Source organism: Musa acuminata, chromosome BXJ2-9 (assembly GCF_036884655.1).
Source record: "Musa acuminata AAA Group cultivar baxijiao chromosome BXJ2-9, Cavendish_Baxijiao_AAA, whole genome shotgun sequence".
Classification (NCBI taxonomy): Eukaryota; Viridiplantae; Streptophyta; class Magnoliopsida; order Zingiberales; family Musaceae; genus Musa; species Musa acuminata.
Window position 1 is genome coordinate 2,140,913 of NC_088346.1, and position 18,368 is coordinate 2,159,280.

The 18,368-nt window shown below is 39.6% G+C and overlaps 1 protein-coding gene across 4 annotated transcripts; it reads left to right on the forward strand.

Annotated features, from left to right (window-relative positions):
• Positions 1–4,658: 4,658 nt before the first annotated feature.
• On the forward strand, positions 4,659–18,353 carry LOC135622377 (uncharacterized). 4 transcript variants are annotated; one of them, XM_065124172.1, is made up of 12 exons: positions 4,659–4,969; positions 5,134–5,303; positions 5,460–5,548; positions 5,641–5,740; positions 6,736–6,953; positions 7,042–7,610; positions 7,790–7,969; positions 8,049–8,100; positions 8,595–8,677; positions 10,779–10,893; positions 10,981–11,088; positions 17,777–18,353. In XM_065124172.1, exons 1-12 carry the CDS (start codon positions 4,952–4,954, stop codon positions 17,896–17,898), a joined length of 1,824 nt encoding a protein of 607 aa, XP_064980244.1. In that variant the 5' UTR covers positions 4,659–4,951; the 3' UTR covers positions 17,899–18,353. The 4 variants fall into 4 exon arrangements, with proteins under 4 accessions (XP_064980244.1, XP_064980243.1, XP_064980246.1 ...); XM_065124171.1 differs by having other exon boundaries at positions 4,659–4,923; XM_065124174.1 differs by having other exon boundaries at positions 4,659–4,923; positions 7,042–7,169.
• The last annotated feature ends 15 nt before the right edge of the window (positions 18,354–18,368 follow it).

An 18,368-nucleotide genomic window follows, 5' to 3' on the forward strand; every position in this document is an offset into this window, starting at 1 on the left:
ATATTATTTGATATATATATATATATATATATATATATATATATATATATACATCTAATGATACAAAAATAAATATATCAAAAAATCAATCATCGATCGCTCGTAGTGTCGGATGTCTTCATTTGATTGATAAATTAAATGAATCTTCATAATTTTCATGGATCATCTCTGGTATAGTCAGCTATGGTATAGTATATATGAAGCTCAACATTTATCTTGTTATGAATTAAATAAATAACTCGTTGTTAATATTTATCTTGTAATAATGGCTAAAATTAAAAAGATTATTGCATGATGTATAGCTATTGAAAAAATAGAAATCATATACTTGTAGTGTTGCACCCAAACACATGCACACAAAATCATTAGATAAATATCAAATAACGATCTCATCGATATTTTTATTTGTAATAATAATTTTCTTCCTTTAGGAATTATATAACTCTGATCATTATTGGGACCTATAAATTCAGAAGATTCAAGGTAATTCGTTATTTATTATAATTTGTACTATAATGATCATATAAGTTAATTGTCATTTTTTTTACTTTCCATCAGTATTTTATATATTATTGAAAGGAAATTTGAAAGTATTGGTTTTATTGCGTATGCTCAATAAAGACATATTATGATTTGAAAAATTATCCTCGGGCATTGGGCACGTGGAGTTTTCACTTATCAAATTTGAAAAAGAGCTTATGATAGGTGTTGGGTATTAGATTAGTACGATTTGGTTCAATCCCGAGTTTGTATATTCGCCCATATTGATGCTCAAATTGAAGTGGCTCGGGTCTAGGCTTTATCGATCCAAGGTAGAGTAAGGGGTTTTTCTTCATTCCATGTCTGGTTATTGCTTGCTTCGCCATCGAGTTCCTGCACACAAGTGAAGGTCAAGAGGGAGATTTTTTAAGTCAATCCCTCCGAAGCTCAAGTCAACGTTAAGTGGTGTTCGGGCTGGCCAAGAGATTGATTTTTATACCTGTGAACGAATGTCAGTTATACATTGTATGTTAATAGCCATCGACTCCTCAGGTGGTCGGCTCATACATTTCGTGTAGGTATTGATCGACCTACATGGATTGGCGCCACGCGATATCGTTTTGAACTTTTCGAAGTGACTTTTGTACTATGCGATGCTAACTTGTACGACCTCGGATAACACGGGAATAAGCGATCGTCCCATTAGAGCCCGAGATGTTGCGTCAACGTAGTGCACTATATCAACCCTAAGGCTATGTTAGCGTTGATGTGGCTGCTAACTATTGGCACGGGGTGTTACCAGAATATGTCCTATTGGAAGAGAATGATATTGTAAATAATATTAAAAATAGGGAGTTTAAAAAATATTATGATTGGTTGATGAATGGGTGAGAGAAAGAATAAAAAAAATTGAGTTTTTATTTTCAAATACCCTCCTCCTAGTTGTTGAAAAGAGTAAATTTATCTATTGATCGGGTAATTTAGTCATTTGCCACTCCTTCGATCTAACGGTCAGCGCTGCCCGATCAACGATCAATTTGATTCTTGTTTTTTTTTAATATAATTTGATCAGTTTGAAGAAGAATCAAAATCAAAATTATTGAGTCCGATTCTAATTTTGGTTTTACCCAATTGGGATTGGAACTGTTTCCTCCTTGGCCCGATTTACAATTTTGATTTAATTATAGTTGGAAACAAACGTGGCCATGCAAAGAAGTATAAATTTGGGTGTGTCATCGTGCTAAAAGTATTTCATGTTTCGCATTTTAGATATGGACATTTGGTTTGTTTTGTATAGTATTATCTCATTTTATTGACATCATATTTAAATCTATATAAAAACATCTAATGTATATTATATATATATATATATATATATATATATATATATATATATATAAACCTGATAATTGTTTTGATGAAAAATTAATGGCGTGCTCCATCGTGGATGTGCTATTTGTACTATTTTAACATGATAGTCAGAAACATATTTAAAATATACATTAAGGGTTCAATATATATTAAAAATAGAAATTAATTTTTTTTAAAAAATATATTTAACTTGAATGTTGCATTACAAATGCTTTCCACTTAATTTATTGACATTGTAATTGATGATTATAATAAGGTAAATAGCAATGTATGTTATAACATGGCAAAATTACGTGATTAAATACTTGTCAACTTAGTGAGCAATATATCTTAATGTAATAACGTGATTTAAGTAAGAAATAAATATTATTTACATATTAAATAAATTATATTATATTTCATTTTATGATTATATTTATTTATTTATTATATATATGGACCATATTAATTTTTTTTATAAGATTACATTCATTTAATTCATTTGCTTATTAATTTAAATAATAAAAATATATTTATTTTTGAATAAACATAATAAAATTAGAATGATAAATATATCACATAATATTCAGTAAACTTTTAAAATTGATAATTATTTATGTTTTAATCTGCGTTTTGAGTGACGTTGGATGCTTCGATCAGGATGAGACAATTAAAGCAAGAAGAATCGTGTTGGGCTGAAGAAACATGTCAGAAGATTGGACGTCGGGCCAGAGGATCAATCGACATATCGACAGAAGGCTTCGGGCCATGGATTCGGGCATCGGGCCAAAAAGAGCGATTATTACGCCGAGGATATCGGAGTTGCGGAGTCAACTGGCCGATTGGGCAATAGACTGCAAGAGAGGACGATGCGTCGAAGATTCGGACGAAGCGTCGAGGGATCAATGACATGCCGGACAACATGATTAATGCTTAGTATTAATTGTCTAGATCGAAGTGTGTTTTACATGTGTATGATTAACTATGATAGCAAAACATGAAACAAAATGAAGTCCCGGAGTCATGGACGCGACTTCGTTGGGAGTTCGAGAGTTCGTCGGAAGTCCAGACGTTCGTCAGAAGTTCTATCGGAACCAATCGAGAAGTCTCGGAGCTTGCTAGAGAAGCTCGTCGGAACTCACCAAGAAGATCATCGTGAAGTCCAAGAGCTTGCCGGGAGTCTGCCGGAACATTGCCGAGAGATCGTCGGAAGATTGCTAGAAGAATAGACTTACAGACTTGTTTAGCTCAGATCATGTCTTGGATTTCGTAGTTATCACGTAATTGGGTTTGGATTTGGGCCAACTCAATTAGGGGCTAGCTAGGCCCATGTAAGGACTGTGTTGGGCATAATAAGAGGCCCAAATAGTGCCCCAAGAAGTCTCACCATCGTGGCATAGTCTTCGAAGACAGTGTCAAGCGGTGGTACCGTCAGTCTGGGCGATTGTACCACCCCTGGCAGGGTGCCAGGTTGTGGTACCGCCCAGCATTGCCCCCAGGCGGTGGTACCGCCAGACCTAGGCGGTGGTACCGCCCAAGACAGTGTTAGTGTTAGACTGATACTGGGTGGTGGTACTGCCCATGCCTAGGGAACCAAGGATGAGAAAGTTTTAGGCTCCAAATTTGAATCAACTTGAAGCTTATAAATACCCCTCTCATCCCTGATTAAAATACACAAGCATAGAGAGTTTAAAAGTAAAGAATCGTTATATAAATCTCTTGTGAGAATCCTCCTCTAGTCTAAGTGTTAGAATTCTGTTTAGAGAGGAGAGTGAGTGCTTGTAAGAGTTATCTCCTAAACCCGTGAAAAGAAGAAGAGGGGTATAAAAGGTGATTGGCATTCGCCTATTGAAGGAAGGCCTCTAGTGGACGTCGGTGACGTCGTCGTCGGAGGAAGCCGAAAGTGGATGTAGGTCACGTTGACCGAACCACTCTAAAACTATTGTATTCTCTGGTTTGCATTTTATTCTTGTTATTATCTTACTGCAAACCTCTTTAATAACTTACTGCCTTCAATACATTTACGAACACGTGTTTCAACTTAAGCATTTTCGAGTTCGGGTTTTATCGTATAAAAGATTTTTTGAAACCGACGTTTTTATCCGCTATATTAATTCACCCCCTCTTAGTGCCGACCCTGATCCTAACAAACTTTGCATGCGACAGCCATAGTGTTTAGTGGATCAACAGACTCCTCGATCAATTAAGTAATAGCAAATGATTTCGTGTTACCATATTTGTAGATCAAAACTTGGGTTAATTATATATTATCAGTTATATCTATTTAACATATTGGTTCATATATTTAAAAAAATTATATTAAAAATTATATAATTATAAAAATAAAGTATCTAGCTTCATTTATGTTAACATCATCGGTTTTACTAATAAAAGTATAAAAATAATAAGTACAATTATAATTTCAACTTCTCAATTATGTTTTCTATGATGATGGATAATAACGTTGTTGGGGCCTTTATGTGGATTGGAACGGAGATAAATATGAGAAATAAGAAAAATGATGACATAGATATCAATGCTATATATCTGTCAACACCAATGCTAAGTAGTTATTTCGTCGTTTTACATATACATAATTAAGATATTAAAATTATATTTTTACTTATTAAAATTATATTTTTATTAATAAAATCAATCGATATTATGATGAATAAAATTAGAAGGTTTATTTTTATAATTATAAAAATTTTAATATAATTTTTAAATTAAAAATCAGGACTACAAACACGTACCCGAGCTAATATTAAATTAGCCCGTTCCATTTATATGACTCGACAACTTATTTAACCGATCTTATGCTACGAAGTTCGAAGGAAATATTCACTTCGGCTCTCCCGAATTCCGATGGCCATTTCTCCAGTCGTCTACATCTCTTCTTCGTCGGTTTAGCTACCGAGGGCTTCTCAACTCCACGAAACCGCCGTGATTCGTGGCGGTTGGCCATCGGGGGCGCGAGTTCGAGGAGCTCTTTACGGACGTCTTCCCTTGGTTCTCTCCTCACTCAGACATCAGGAGTCGCGCTTCATGTAGAACCCCTTCATGGAGTTGATCGAAGCTGTTCCTGACTCCATGGTGACGTTCGGTCTCCCTCTCCAATCTTATGGGTTATTGTACGCAGGTTTGAGGTTTTAGTATCTTTCTATCAGGGTTTTGGTGTTTCAATGCGAGTCCGAGGATCGACCCTAACTTTTTATATTTGGAGTATTCTCAAGTTTGGTAGGCTATCGATTTAGGTTTTGGTCATCCTAAGGTTCTGATTGGTAATTTTTTGTTGACGACCAGGTTCTGAATTGCTCCAAGGAGGTCATGGAGCAGGCACAGGCTATTAACAAGAGTTGTTCGATTCAGGATGGGGACAAGACTATTCCTGCAGATGCCACATATCAGCCTCTTGGAAGAAGACCAGCGCTGGGCCGGAAACGGGCTATGTTTCGTTTGAAACCTCTCTCTGGGTAAAGCAGCAGTTTTTACAAGCCATAAGTTTTGCCCTTGTAACTGTCTCGTTCAACCTCTTGCCTCCTCACCCGGTGTATCATGTCAAATGCTTTAATTTTTCATTATCTGATGAGACTACTAAAAGGAGCTATGAAATTATTGTCCTTTTACAGCAACCCTGTCCCAGATTTTGATTTGAATTCTCAACTAGATCATATAGATGATCCGGAGGAGTACTATTTTGCCTTTGAGCAGCTTGAGAGTAATCCTTTGCCTACTTTTAAAGTTAATCTGTCTTCTAACTACTACCTCCTGGTTGTTCATCCCCCACCCCATTTCTTTTTATGGGTCTAGATGCGGACAAAGAGCTAAAGAAACTAAGGGGTGAGGTTGCTACTGAAGCTGCAAAGAATCAGCGAGCCACCGGGCATAGACGTCGTCCTGGAATTCTGGGGTATGACTGACTTTGATGTGTAGTTGGTTCAGTATGCTTTTGCTTGTTGTCTACAAATGCATTGTTTAAACTTAGTTGTTATGTACAGGAACCTTTAATGATGCTAATATTTGTTAATACTTGAGTTCCATATTAAATCCTGCTTGACTTGTTGATGACACTCTCTATACGTGAGCAACTAGGTTTCAGATCCCTTATTTTTCTTCATCTCCATACTTCTTAATGTGTTGTCTGCTGCCTAATTGATTAGGAGAGTAAAATAGAACAAGACTTGCAAAATGACATTGGCATTGCACTCACCAGGATAAAGTTCCGAGTTTGAATGGTGCACTGATATTGGAGATCAATCATTGTTCATAATTCACTATAATGTTTCATACTGTTTTCCGATGTCATATTGGAGTTGCAATTGCAAAGGTCATTTTAATATAATGCATGTTGCTTTTCTTTTTGTTTCCTCCCCTTCAAGTTGTATTCCAACCTGTGTTCTTAAAATTGGAGTGAGATAAACCCAACTTCATCGTGCATATAATAAATGGATGAATGTTAGATGTGAAACACTTGATGTTTCTTATAGAACTTTAAGATAATTGTACATTTTGTTGACAATTTTTACAATCATTAAAAATTGAGTGACTCCATTTACAAAATTATTAACTCTGCAAACCCACATGAAAAGCTTTATAGATGGCGCGGTATGTATTTTTGTATTAGCTACCTAGACAATTTAGAATAGACTTGTAATAGGTAATAGGCATGAATCCCCCAATGCTATGGGTGTTTATACCATAGTTGCCAGCTGAGACCCAAACTGTGCTATCTTATGATCTGATGTAGTTGCTCATCCTGGTCAAGGGTTACTGGATATTTCATAAATTAGTTACAATGAAAAACATTATATCCTTTATGTTTGTTAAGTGCTTCACCTTTTTAAAGATGAAATTATCTTGTTATTGATCTTTTGCGCTGATATTTGTTTTCTTTTGTTGCAACAGGAAGACAGTTAGCTATAAACCTCACGTTTCTGCTATTGATACTATCAAAGCTTTTAATGCATCAAAAGAAGACAGTGACGGAAGGAATGCTATTTCTTACAAGGTTTCAACCAGAACTAAGTCAAATGAAAATCTGCATCCTGATTCATTTGATCAACCTTACAATTTATATTTGACAGAAACAAATAATGGACTATTTGTTGGCATTGAACAAGAAGGTTTAGTAATTCTATCAAATAATCATATGTTAGTTAATTATCCTTCACTGGATGAGACTCTGAATTGGTTTTTCTATAATATTAACAGATTCTGTAGCTGATGAGGAGAACGATGTAAACAATATTCTAGAGAAGTTGTTGTCTTCATTTGAAGCTTTGGATGAAGGTGAAGGGACAGCACTGCTGACGGAGAACTTGCAGATTAAGTCAATGGAGGTGGGAAAAACGCATGTCCCTGAATGGTATACTGTCCAAAGAAATGACTTTAGGACTATGGACAATAGAGTTATGCTAACGAAATTGGAAGTACACCAACTTACACAAACTTCACCAAACCTAGCAACAGGTCCGCTTGCAGTGATTGCAGAATTGCAACGGCGTATTTCACTTAATGATCCCCTGAAAGATCCATACATGATCTCTCCAAGTGAGGATTCACCATATTCTCAAGTTCCTTGTCCAACTAGCTGCCAAAAGAAAAAGACTCTTCCACCTCCTGATGATTTCAATAATACTGATCAGAATGGTTTGCTTGCTAGACATGCTTCTGTTTCAGCAAAGACATATGACAAAAAATCAAGTTTGGTTGCTAAATTGGTGATTCCAGTTATTGAAGCAGATAAAACCATCAATGATAAGATTGAAATAGACAAAAAGGTAACAGAACATGTGTGTTGCTCACCTGAGAGTACCATAGAACATAGATACCATAGAATGACTGGAGTGTTTCCGGTGGGTTAAACAAGCAAATGGCAGAGGAATTAGCAATTCTGTTTCTGGGCCATATTCATAGTACTACTGTATCATATTCTAAGACTGGCATATGTACCTTGCAGGACAATCATATCCAACTTGATCCATCATGTGAACATCCTGATCATGAAGCTGAGGATCCAGCTCCTAGTTGCACCAATCACAAGAACAGAAAAGGATTGGTTACAGCTGAAGACCATGTGATTTCTCAAAGTATTACTAATGTAAATGAAGGTGGTGCTGATGACAATATGCAAAATCAGGCAAGTGCTTGTAGATGTAAAGGTTACTCTGAGAATTTTATAAGGGTGCTGAAATATAGCTAGTTTATGCAAACTCTAGGTAAAAGTTAGAGCACCAGATGTTCTGGTCGTTGGTCCAGAGGCATCCAGAGGTATGTATGCTTGCTGAGATGGTTTTCAAATTTGACATATTCTTAAGGATTTTATCCAGATAATGCAAGTTAAACCATCTTCTTCTGTTCGTATCTACTGTGGTTTGTTTAAAGAAGAAACATTAATTTGTCCTGTTCCAGTGTCTTTTTTATTTTTATTTCTAAGTCATTACCTTCCTTTTATCATGTCAATGCCTGCCTACACTGTAAAATTGCCTTTTTAGGTTCTATCCTTCTTTTTTTCCCTCTTACATATGCAGCTAAGGGAATTTAACTTTGGTTTCGTTTTTTGTTGTGGTGGTTTATGGCTGTTCGTTATATGTCCAGTTATCTTGCTTTGGATTTTTTGTGATTGTGATATATGCAATAGTACAATGTGTAGCTTGTCTATAATTTCTCCATTATTTCACTGTTGCAAGCACAAATGCAATTTACTGTGGTAGTAGTTTTTATATTACTTTTAAGTCTTAGTTGCATCATATAATATTTGTCAGAAAATTCAATTCCCTGGACAACAGTTCTTCCTCCGAGTGAGCAATCTAAAGATGAACACATAATAACAGGAGCGGACACTGAGGTTTGCCTTTTGTATCTATTTCTTGTATTACCTTTTTTTTTTGCATTAGAGGTTTATTTCTTTTATATCACTATATGGTTCATTGAGATCTTCAGAACTAGTTGGATCCCTATGTTTCTCAATGATAACTTGTTAATTACTAGTGCAATCAATGAACCCAATTTACACTATATTAGGCCATAATTAATCAAGGCAATTATTGTCCATTTTTTTGCTGTAAGTAATAAAAAAAACTAATTGGAATAAAGGTGTATGCCAAACAACGTCATAGTATTTTGGGAGAATGCAAGGAACTTTGGTCTCTTACTTTTCTGTACGTATATGCACCTATGCGACACGTTTGCCACTTTTATGTAATACCACAAGTCTTAGAATGTTTTCTTTAGATTACTCTCATCAATGATGAAACAATTAGATTGGAGTGACGACATCTCCAGAACTTTCAAAATAGAAAAGAAAGGAAAAAATAAGAATGCTTTATGGTTTTTAAGTGAAAATTAACTTTCTTTGACACTTGAATATAGTCTTGTGTAATGGGAAGTTGCAAGATTTTATAGCCAAATACCATTTCATGTCAGCAATCATTTGGGTTTCTTTGTAAGGCATATTTTGGTAAGAAAGGAACTTGCCACAAATCTTGTTATGTTTTTTTTTCCTACTCCTTTCGTTCAAATATTACATAACATGCTTACAATGGGAATCAAACCTGCTTCTTAATTGTGCATAGAGGGCTTTAACCACCAAGATGTCTTCTTAGCGACAAAGTTCTTGTTAAGTTATATATATATATATATATATATATATATATATATATATATATATATATATAGAGAGAGAGAGAGAGAGAGAGAGAGAGAGAGAGAGAGAGAGAGAGAGAGAGTTGAGCTTGAGCTTGAGCTTGAACCTAATTTGAAGGATTGAAGGGCTTGGTTCTTTCGCCTCAAAATCAATGATGTTTGAAAAACTTCCTAGTCTCAAAATCAACCAAAAAGTTTTATTTACTCATATTCTTCTCATCCTCTTCCTCCTCATCTGTGTATGCTAGGAAATTCAATTAGGATTGTCAAGAATTGTGATTCTTCTTATCCTCTTCTTCCACATCTTTTCAGGCTAGGAATGTGATTTGCCACACATTTTCACTCAGGAGTGGTCTGATTATGATGTGAATATAAAGGCCTGGGTTTAACTTCGATTCCTACTAAGTTTCTAGTCTGCATGACAATACCACTATGATAGTATTAAATGATTGTGATGAGCTGACATGTGTCTATTATTTATCTTCTTTTTATCATTAATTATTGACAAAAGCTATTAACATGACTTGATAAAAAAAATTTACATGTCCAAAGAATGAGCTAAATTGGTTTGAAGATCAAAACATAATTTAATGCATGTTCCATGTAATTTATCCTAAAACCACAAATGGTTGGAGATCATTTTATGCACCATCAAGGTTTTAAATCTCGGTTTGATACTGGTTTGGTGTATTGGACAATATACCAACCCATACACCTGATACCAACCGAAAAATAATAAATGATACATAAATACTAGTGGACACCCATTGTATCATATCATTTAAGGTTATCATCGGGCTAAACCCCTATGGCTAGGAGTAGATTATGAGTGGTGGTAGGTACATGGAGTTATAAACTTGCTCTATCTTTTCCAATAACCACTTATTTGCAAAGTCCACATATTAAGCCATGCTCACTATCACATGTAGTCTGTGGACTATTTTCAGGCATATCAGGAGCTTCCAATGCATGAGTTTTTACTCATGTCATCAGTAACTATAATATGTACCACATTAACTTGATAAAAGAGAATGATTTATACAGACACCTTATCATTCTAAACATTTCGATGAATGATATGCTGGTTACATGAAGGATGTCATAGAGATATATGATCACCTACTGTATTTTCTAGTGATAACAGATTGACATGTTATATTCCATTGTTAATATAAGATTGAAAATCCTTGTTTTATTGTAGTTTGTGTTTCTCATCTTTTAATCAGGACCATTATGGATGTTTGAAACTTTTCGTTGGTGGGGTATAGTCTTGTTATGCATCTAATATTCTTATACCGTTTTAGACACGAGGACATAATGCGACTTCTGCAACATCCCAAAATAATGGAAAGAAACAAAAAGCATTGCCAAGTAGAAAAAACAAGCGAAAACTTGTTTCAAGAAGACAAAGTCTTGCAGGTCTGATTTACCAATGCCTTAAAGGTGTAAACCATAGGAATGTTTTCCATTGAGAATATTTGGAAACTCACTCATTTACAACTTCAGATGCTGGTATGATGTGGAAATCCGGTGTAAGGCAAAGCACAAGAATTAAGTCGAGACCCTTACAATATTGGCGTGGTGAGAGATTTTTATATGGGCGCATACATGATAGTGAGTATTATTTTATGGTTATTCATTCATTGTGTTATCTTATATTGTTAAAAGGTATTATTTACATTGAAATTTTTGACATGTTTTTGCTTTAGAAAACCTACAAAATTATTGACTTATTGTAATGAAAGAGTATGTACAAAAAGGGCAAAAAGTTTGGCTTTGTTGCCTTTCTTTACATCTTCAGAGAAAATTTTGACAACACTTTAGAAAAGTTCTTTGCACTGATTTTACAAAGGCAAAAACTTGGAATATCACCCACAACGGTGGGTACATGTTGGTATTTACTGATTCAGCAACCAACTGGTAGGCTGATGATCATCCAGTATAGTTTGGTGTTGGTCTACTTACATTGACAAGCCCAGTGTGGTAAAGTTACTGCATGGTGGGTTCTCAATTGTCTTTTCTTTTTCTTCTCTTTCTCTCTTTCTGTATGTCTCTCTCCCCTTCTCTGCCTCTACCCCATTGTTTGGCTACTTCTGCTTCCTTCTATCTGCTGCATCATTGCCATTACTTCCTCCTTGTCTGAGTCAGTCTCCTACTAGTACACCTGCTTCTACATCTCCTCTGTCTTTGCCTTCTCCTCCTTTGCCAGATCTTCCTCCTCTTGCTCTGCCACATCTTCTTCCTCCTACTCATGCTACACCTCCTACTCCACGTTTGCTTCCTCCCCTCTCTCGCCTTACTGCCTCTTTCCTGGTGTGTGGCACCTCCTCTTTGCCACATCATTGCGGTCACTTTGTCTGGGTCATAGCCTCTTATGGATATGTTTCCTCCTGCACCTCCTCCATCTTTGCCTCTTCTTCCTCTTGCTCCACTCCTTTTCTCTTATCTTTCTCCATCTGCGCCTCCTCCTCTATCTAATCCTCCCCCGTCTCCTCATCTGCTCCTCTCCTCTTCTCTTTGTCTGTGCAGTACCAACCTGTACCAAGTGTTGGTACACCGTCTCGTATTGGTAGCATGCTACTCAACCATTGGTATTATTCTCTTTGCTAATATCATACTGCTTTGGCCATCGGTACCAGATTGAGATTTTAATTTATGGGCAGAATTGTTAGTGAGTGCATTCTACGTAATTTCAATTGGAATCAAGCTATTTATTCAAAATGTATGCTGTCATCTGGGTGTGTTGTATTCAAGAAATTCCTTTTAACGTATTGACACGGACTTAGCTGGTTTTGCCTAAGTCGTGCGGCACCCTTGCGCGTCCGTCCGCAAAGGTCAGCCTCCCCGAAGCCTCCCATTGTCCCTTAGGACTAACAAAAGAGAGAACGGGTTAAAGAGAACGCCTCAAACGGGATCCACAAGCAAACATGTCCGAAAAACACTTCATAGACAAAGCAAATTACAAACAGACTTTACAAGCTCTGAACAGTGGCACAACAAAGGGTAAAATGGTCCATTACATACCGAAAAGCTCTCGCACGTGTCTACATGACACAACCTTTATTTACAAGCCTAAAGAGGCCACCAACCCAACTAAAATGGGACTATTAAGCCTTCGGCCGCCCCTTTACATTTTGTACAAGGCATGAACATGCCAAACGACACGGACATACATAAGCATTACATCAAACACCTTGTTTAGAAGTTTGTCCGTGACATTCTCCCCCACTTATCCCTTCGACATCCTCGTCGAAGCCTTTGTGAACACTGCAACTCTTCGCCTTTGCTGAGTCTTCAATCTTCTGCTCCAGCTGCAATGCGCCTCCTGGCTCCCAGCTGCTCTCCGCTGCTGTTTTTGAGTAGTCGAACCTTTGATCCGCCATGCTGCTTCAACTCGCCAATGACTCTGACTCTGGTGTGGGGTTGGCTGAGTTGTGTTGATCCTCGTTGATTCCTGCGGATCCACCAAATGAAGGAAAAGACCATTCTTACTGCGCCAGTTTCTCAAAATTTCCACATGCTGCTTGAACTGGGTGGATGCTTGTTGGAGCTTTAACGAGCATCGCCTCGCAAACTTCTGAAGTTTTGGGTCCTTCCTCCACAAAATCTGCTCATTGACTCTTCTTTCATTTAGTTGTCACATCCAAGTAGGTTCGCATCACTTCCGCTTTCGATTGGCATTTCGTTGGGAAATGAAGCGGACAATCTACTCTCAGTAGCACTGATCACCGTTGGTGAGGATTTGACAACTATTGTCTTCCATTATCTTCGAAGGGTCTTTGAACTTGTGCAGAGCTCCTCTGCTGGATAGATAAGAGAACTGGGGTACTCGGTTTCGCCCATTCTCTTAAGAGTTGAGAAGGCAAAGGTTACTTGACTTCGCCCGCCTCCTCGAGGTTGTACTTCATGCATCGAGCTGGTTACTGGCCTTCGCCTGCTCTTTGCTCACACTTCTGAAGCACTTGAAGTGTTTGCACTCCTTGCGTTGAGTTAGCTACTGTGATTCACCTTCTCAATGCCATTGAACTTCTGGAATGCAGGAAGTTTTCACCCCAACTTGGAGTAATTCTCTGATAGATGAGGTCGCCTCTGGGATTGTACCGTCTTCTACATCAACCCTGCCGCCTACTCCACTGAGTAGCAAAGGTACAGCACCACGTACTGCCTGCTTCGTTCCTTGGTCGTGCACTCTTGCATGACCCGAAGTCCTTCACTTACGGCTATCTTGATGAGAAACTTGTTGACACCGGTCTTACGAAGTTTCTTGGCCTCTGCCCTTCAGCCTTGTCTCGGTACTTGGAGATTGCCTCTGCATGCTCCACCTCCTCGGCCCCTTTCACGACCAAGCGCTCTCCCTCCGTGAGAGCAAGGGATCAATGACTTTCACGGAAGTCCCGCCTCTGCGGTACCATGGCGCTGCCATGCCCATGGCGCTACTATCCGTCGCCTCGCCTCTGAATCCCTTTTCTTCACGATCAGTAGATATGTCTCCGTGGCACTCCTCTGAGTCCACCTCCATTCTAACTGATGCTTGATTTTGGGTAGCTAAGTCCCTCTGGACTCGTCGTCGCTTCCTTGCCCCTTTCGACCTCCCGCTTCAACACCTCTGTGTTCTCCAAGCAGTCTGTTTGGTCGATGGAAAGACAGACTGCAACTCCCATGCATGGCCTCTGCCATCACGTTGTAGAGTTTGCACCGATTCTGTTCTCCTTAGCTTCCTTGGTAGCAACGTTCGCTTACTGGGCCTTGTCCTCTGACTTGCCGGGCTCCCTTAAGCGAATATGAACTCTGGAGCAGTCCAACTCTCCAGCTGCTTCGATCATACCTCTGCATGATCAAGTCCCTCCCATGGAACTCACTGGTACTTGCATTCGAACTTTTCCCTTAGTGGAACACAGCCCCCATATGCTGATGACCAAGGTTTCCATCCGATGCAAAATTCGATGCACGCCCGGAAGACCCGCCTCTGCGGTACCATGACCTTCAGTCCTTGAATCCATAGCCCTTCTTGCCGTCGTGTTGTTCACCGAAGTGGAGCTTCCAGTAGCTCCCGATCATACCTCCATATGATCTAGTCCCTCCCGGGACTATGTCGTGTGTGTCGCATTGCCATAAACTGTTCCACCACGATCCGCTGCACCATGTCACCTCCTGGTGACATCTCCATTGCATTCTGATCCTTGTGGAATAAACTCGAATTGTGAACCCTCCATGTGTGGCCTCTGCCAATACATCGCAGGGTCTCCTCCACCTTCGATTTTGTTCGCTCCTTTGGCAATCGACCTTTATCCACCCACTCTTGGGTCACACCTAGATGAAGCACCGCTCTAGGAGAGTCCGTCGCCTAATAGCTCCCGAAGTCCACCGACTTCACTGTAATTTGTGCACCATTGTCTGGATCCTGGGCCTCTGCCCCTACCAGCACAATCTCCGCTGCACACCGCTTCCTTCATAGCAACTCGAATGGCAACACTGTGGCATATTCTTCAAGAGTACCTGCCTCTGCGTCCACTTGCCCCGTGCTAAGGCCTTCTGAACCCAACTTCGCCTCCGCAAATTGAGTCACCTTAGTTCCTCCATCAAATGCTCCTCCGAGATAAGGTGCATGTGCCCAGAAGCTCCCTTCGTCTTTGGCACCATGCAAGATGAGTCCGCTCCGTCAGAACGAAGGACCCATGGAACAACATGATCCTACTCTTGCCTCTGCAAGAGTTCATGTCTTTGACCTCTGTCTAAGGAAAGCACTGTGCTTTTGCTCCATGTTCCAACTTCTCTGCTGGCTCCCTTCATGCGGCTTGGGTACTTCGCCAGGTTACACCCAAGTTGCTCCGCTCCTCGTTTTTGCATTGAGTCGATGGTGGCCCTCGCACCCACCATTCCACGGGTCAGCCCTCCCTTTGAGTCCAATCTCCATATCGACTCTAAGTGTGCCTTCATTTAAGTTGCTTCAGGTCGCTCCCCCACTTGATCTCGCAATGCATCCACCAATGCATTCTCTCAAGCGAGATCATGCGACGACTCCTCGCCGCTTGCTCAGTCCATCGAGCTTCGTGGAGTTGTTGTTTGTTGAGGTACTCCTCCTCAACATGTGAGGTCCGTCTCACATGATTCTCCCTCTGGAGAGCCGAGACTTATCCCTCCTGGATAACTGTCCCATTGGAGCAACATCTCTCTTCGTTTCGGAGACCACCATCCCCTTGGACTACTCCGATCTGCTGAACAAACTGTGCATTGTTCTGCCTCCTGCAAACGCACTTGCTAGATTGCGCCTCCACGTCAATACAGCCACCACTGCACCCCTCAAGGCCTAGCAACATGCTGAACTCGTTGCACACTTCAGCCTCCTCCGGACGTATCCTTCGCATGCCGAAGAGAAAGTTTCAATGCTCCATGGCGCCGAGTCTCGACCGCCTTGGGATGGCCACGAACAATCCATCGTCCGCATACAAGCCCATGCATGAGTACCGAATTCTTCGAGTTAGCAATTCCCCTCACCTCTGTGAGCTTTGCACAACTCTTTCGGTCGCTGAGCAACTCATTCCACTTTGCATGGTCTCGTCCTTTTGCCAAGCGCCTCGCTTGCCTTGAGCACCATCAAGTAAAGTTGTCAACGTTGAGCCGAAGCTCAAACTCAGCCATCCAAACCTTTGTGCGCTCCGCATTCTTCCAAGCTTGCCTATTCTCGTGGTGCCGCTTGCGCGAAGGGTTGGCCATTCCTCTGAATGCCAATGTCAGATGCCCGCTCCTCTGAGCGACTCTTTTCCCTACATCTCCATGCCCGTTTTCCCTCAAACGGTCGCGCGTGTGCTGACTGCCCTCCATGCAGCCCCACTAGGTCCCCCACGTTTGCATGTCAAGTGTTTCTATGAGTGCTTGTCCCGCTCTGACACCATATGACACGGACTTAGCTGGTTTTGCCTAAGTCGTGCGACACCCTTGCGCGTCCGTCCGCAAAGGTCAGCCTCCCCGAAGCCTCCCATTGTCCCTTAGGACCAACAAAAGAGAGAACGGGTTAAAGAGAACGCCTCAAACGGGATCCACAAGCAAACATGTCCGAAAAACACTTCATTGACAAAGCAAATTACAAACAGACTTTACAAGCTCTGAACAGTGGCACAACAAAGGGTAAAATGGTCCATTACAGACCAAAAAGCTCTCGCACGTGTCTACATGACACAACCTTTATTTACAAGCCTAAAGAGGCCACCAACCCAACTAAAATGGGACTATTAAGCCTTCGGTCGCCCCTTTACATTTTGTACAAGGCATGAACATGCAAAACGACACGGACATACATAAGCATTACATCAAACACCTTGTTTAGAAGTTTGTCCGTGACAGTATGTCATGCCTATGTCAAGTCTCTGTTGGTTGTTACATGATCAATAATGACTTAAGGCTGACCTGCTCTATCTCATTTAGCTGCTTATCCATCTCTCGAGATCTTGTTACATTGCGGGAGGCATCATTCATAAGCACCTCCAGTGGTCTAATTAATTCAGTGTTTTGAAGTTCGCTTCCAAATAATCATATGCATACCATATTAATTAGGCTACTTCCAAATATGAGGGGAGTATTTGCAATGTACAATAGCAGATTTATTACAGAACATTATTTAATACTACTATACTAGTACTCGAGTTGTTTTGAAGTATTGACTTATTGCATTCAATTTATTGTATGACTTTATGATCAGGGGATGTTCTGAAGTAATCCCCTGGTGATGAATAAAGTTTAAGCACATTTATTACTAAAACACATTGAATTTTTCAATTATGGAACAAAGCACATTATGCAATCATGGAACAAAGTACATTTCTTTTAGACAGTGAAAATTTTTTTTACTCTGTATGGAGCTGAGTCATGTCATTCCAGCATATGCAACTGGGTAGAAAGGCTTCCTTTCCTGTCATGCACTTTAGAGAGTCTTGTATTTGCATGCAAACTATGGCATTGCAAATATAGCATTTAGGTCTTAGGAGCCAGACCTCCCTAAATCTTGTTCCACTTTTGTGGTAAACTAATCTGTAGGCTTCATTACTAAATGGAATTCTCCAAATTGCCATATTGCAAAAGCATAACCATGGTCCAGCTCTTATCTAACTTTATCCTAGGCCTATCAAAGTAATAGTAGATCAGCTTTTTTGACGATACCAAACCTCTGTAGTTGCAAGCTTGGGATTAAGGTCATGTGCCTAATGTTTTTCTGATCCTCTTACGATAATACTGTTTTATGTGCAACTTAGTTTTCTAGTGGTATCTGAGAAAATCATTAATAAGCTGAAGTTTTATTACCTGACAGGCTTGACAACAGTTATTGGGTTGAAGTATACAGGTGAAGATGGTAAAGATGCTGAGCTGAAGGTGAAGTCATTTGTCTCTGAGGAATATTCACATCTTGTTGCCCAAGCAGCACTGCATTGACCTCCCAGACTTATTTACTCATCTCTGCCTTTGCTTGCCCTCGTTTTATGTGATGTTATTATCCAATTTTTCATTTGGATACTGCATGATCATTTGGACTTGTGTCAGAAAGCCCACCGGTGACTCAAGTTTGCACTCAAAAGGGTCTGAACGAGAGGATTACCAGACTCTGCCAAGTTGTCTTTGTGAAATATGAAAGCCTACTTGATATCCTCGTCTTCTGTTCGATGGGCTTGACAAATCCTGAAGGATGGTTAGGTACATACAACCAGAGATGTATATAAATGCGTGCATCTTAATGTTTCTGTTCCATATTTCATCAATTTAAATAGGATTCCGTGGGTGTTGTTTATCTGGAACCAGAGACTTGTACATGGCAGAGTGAGTTTGTAGTAGGGAGGCAATTAACCTCTCTTGATATTATTTATCAGGTTGACGGTATTTGTTGTCATGAATTTGGAGGGGGTTAT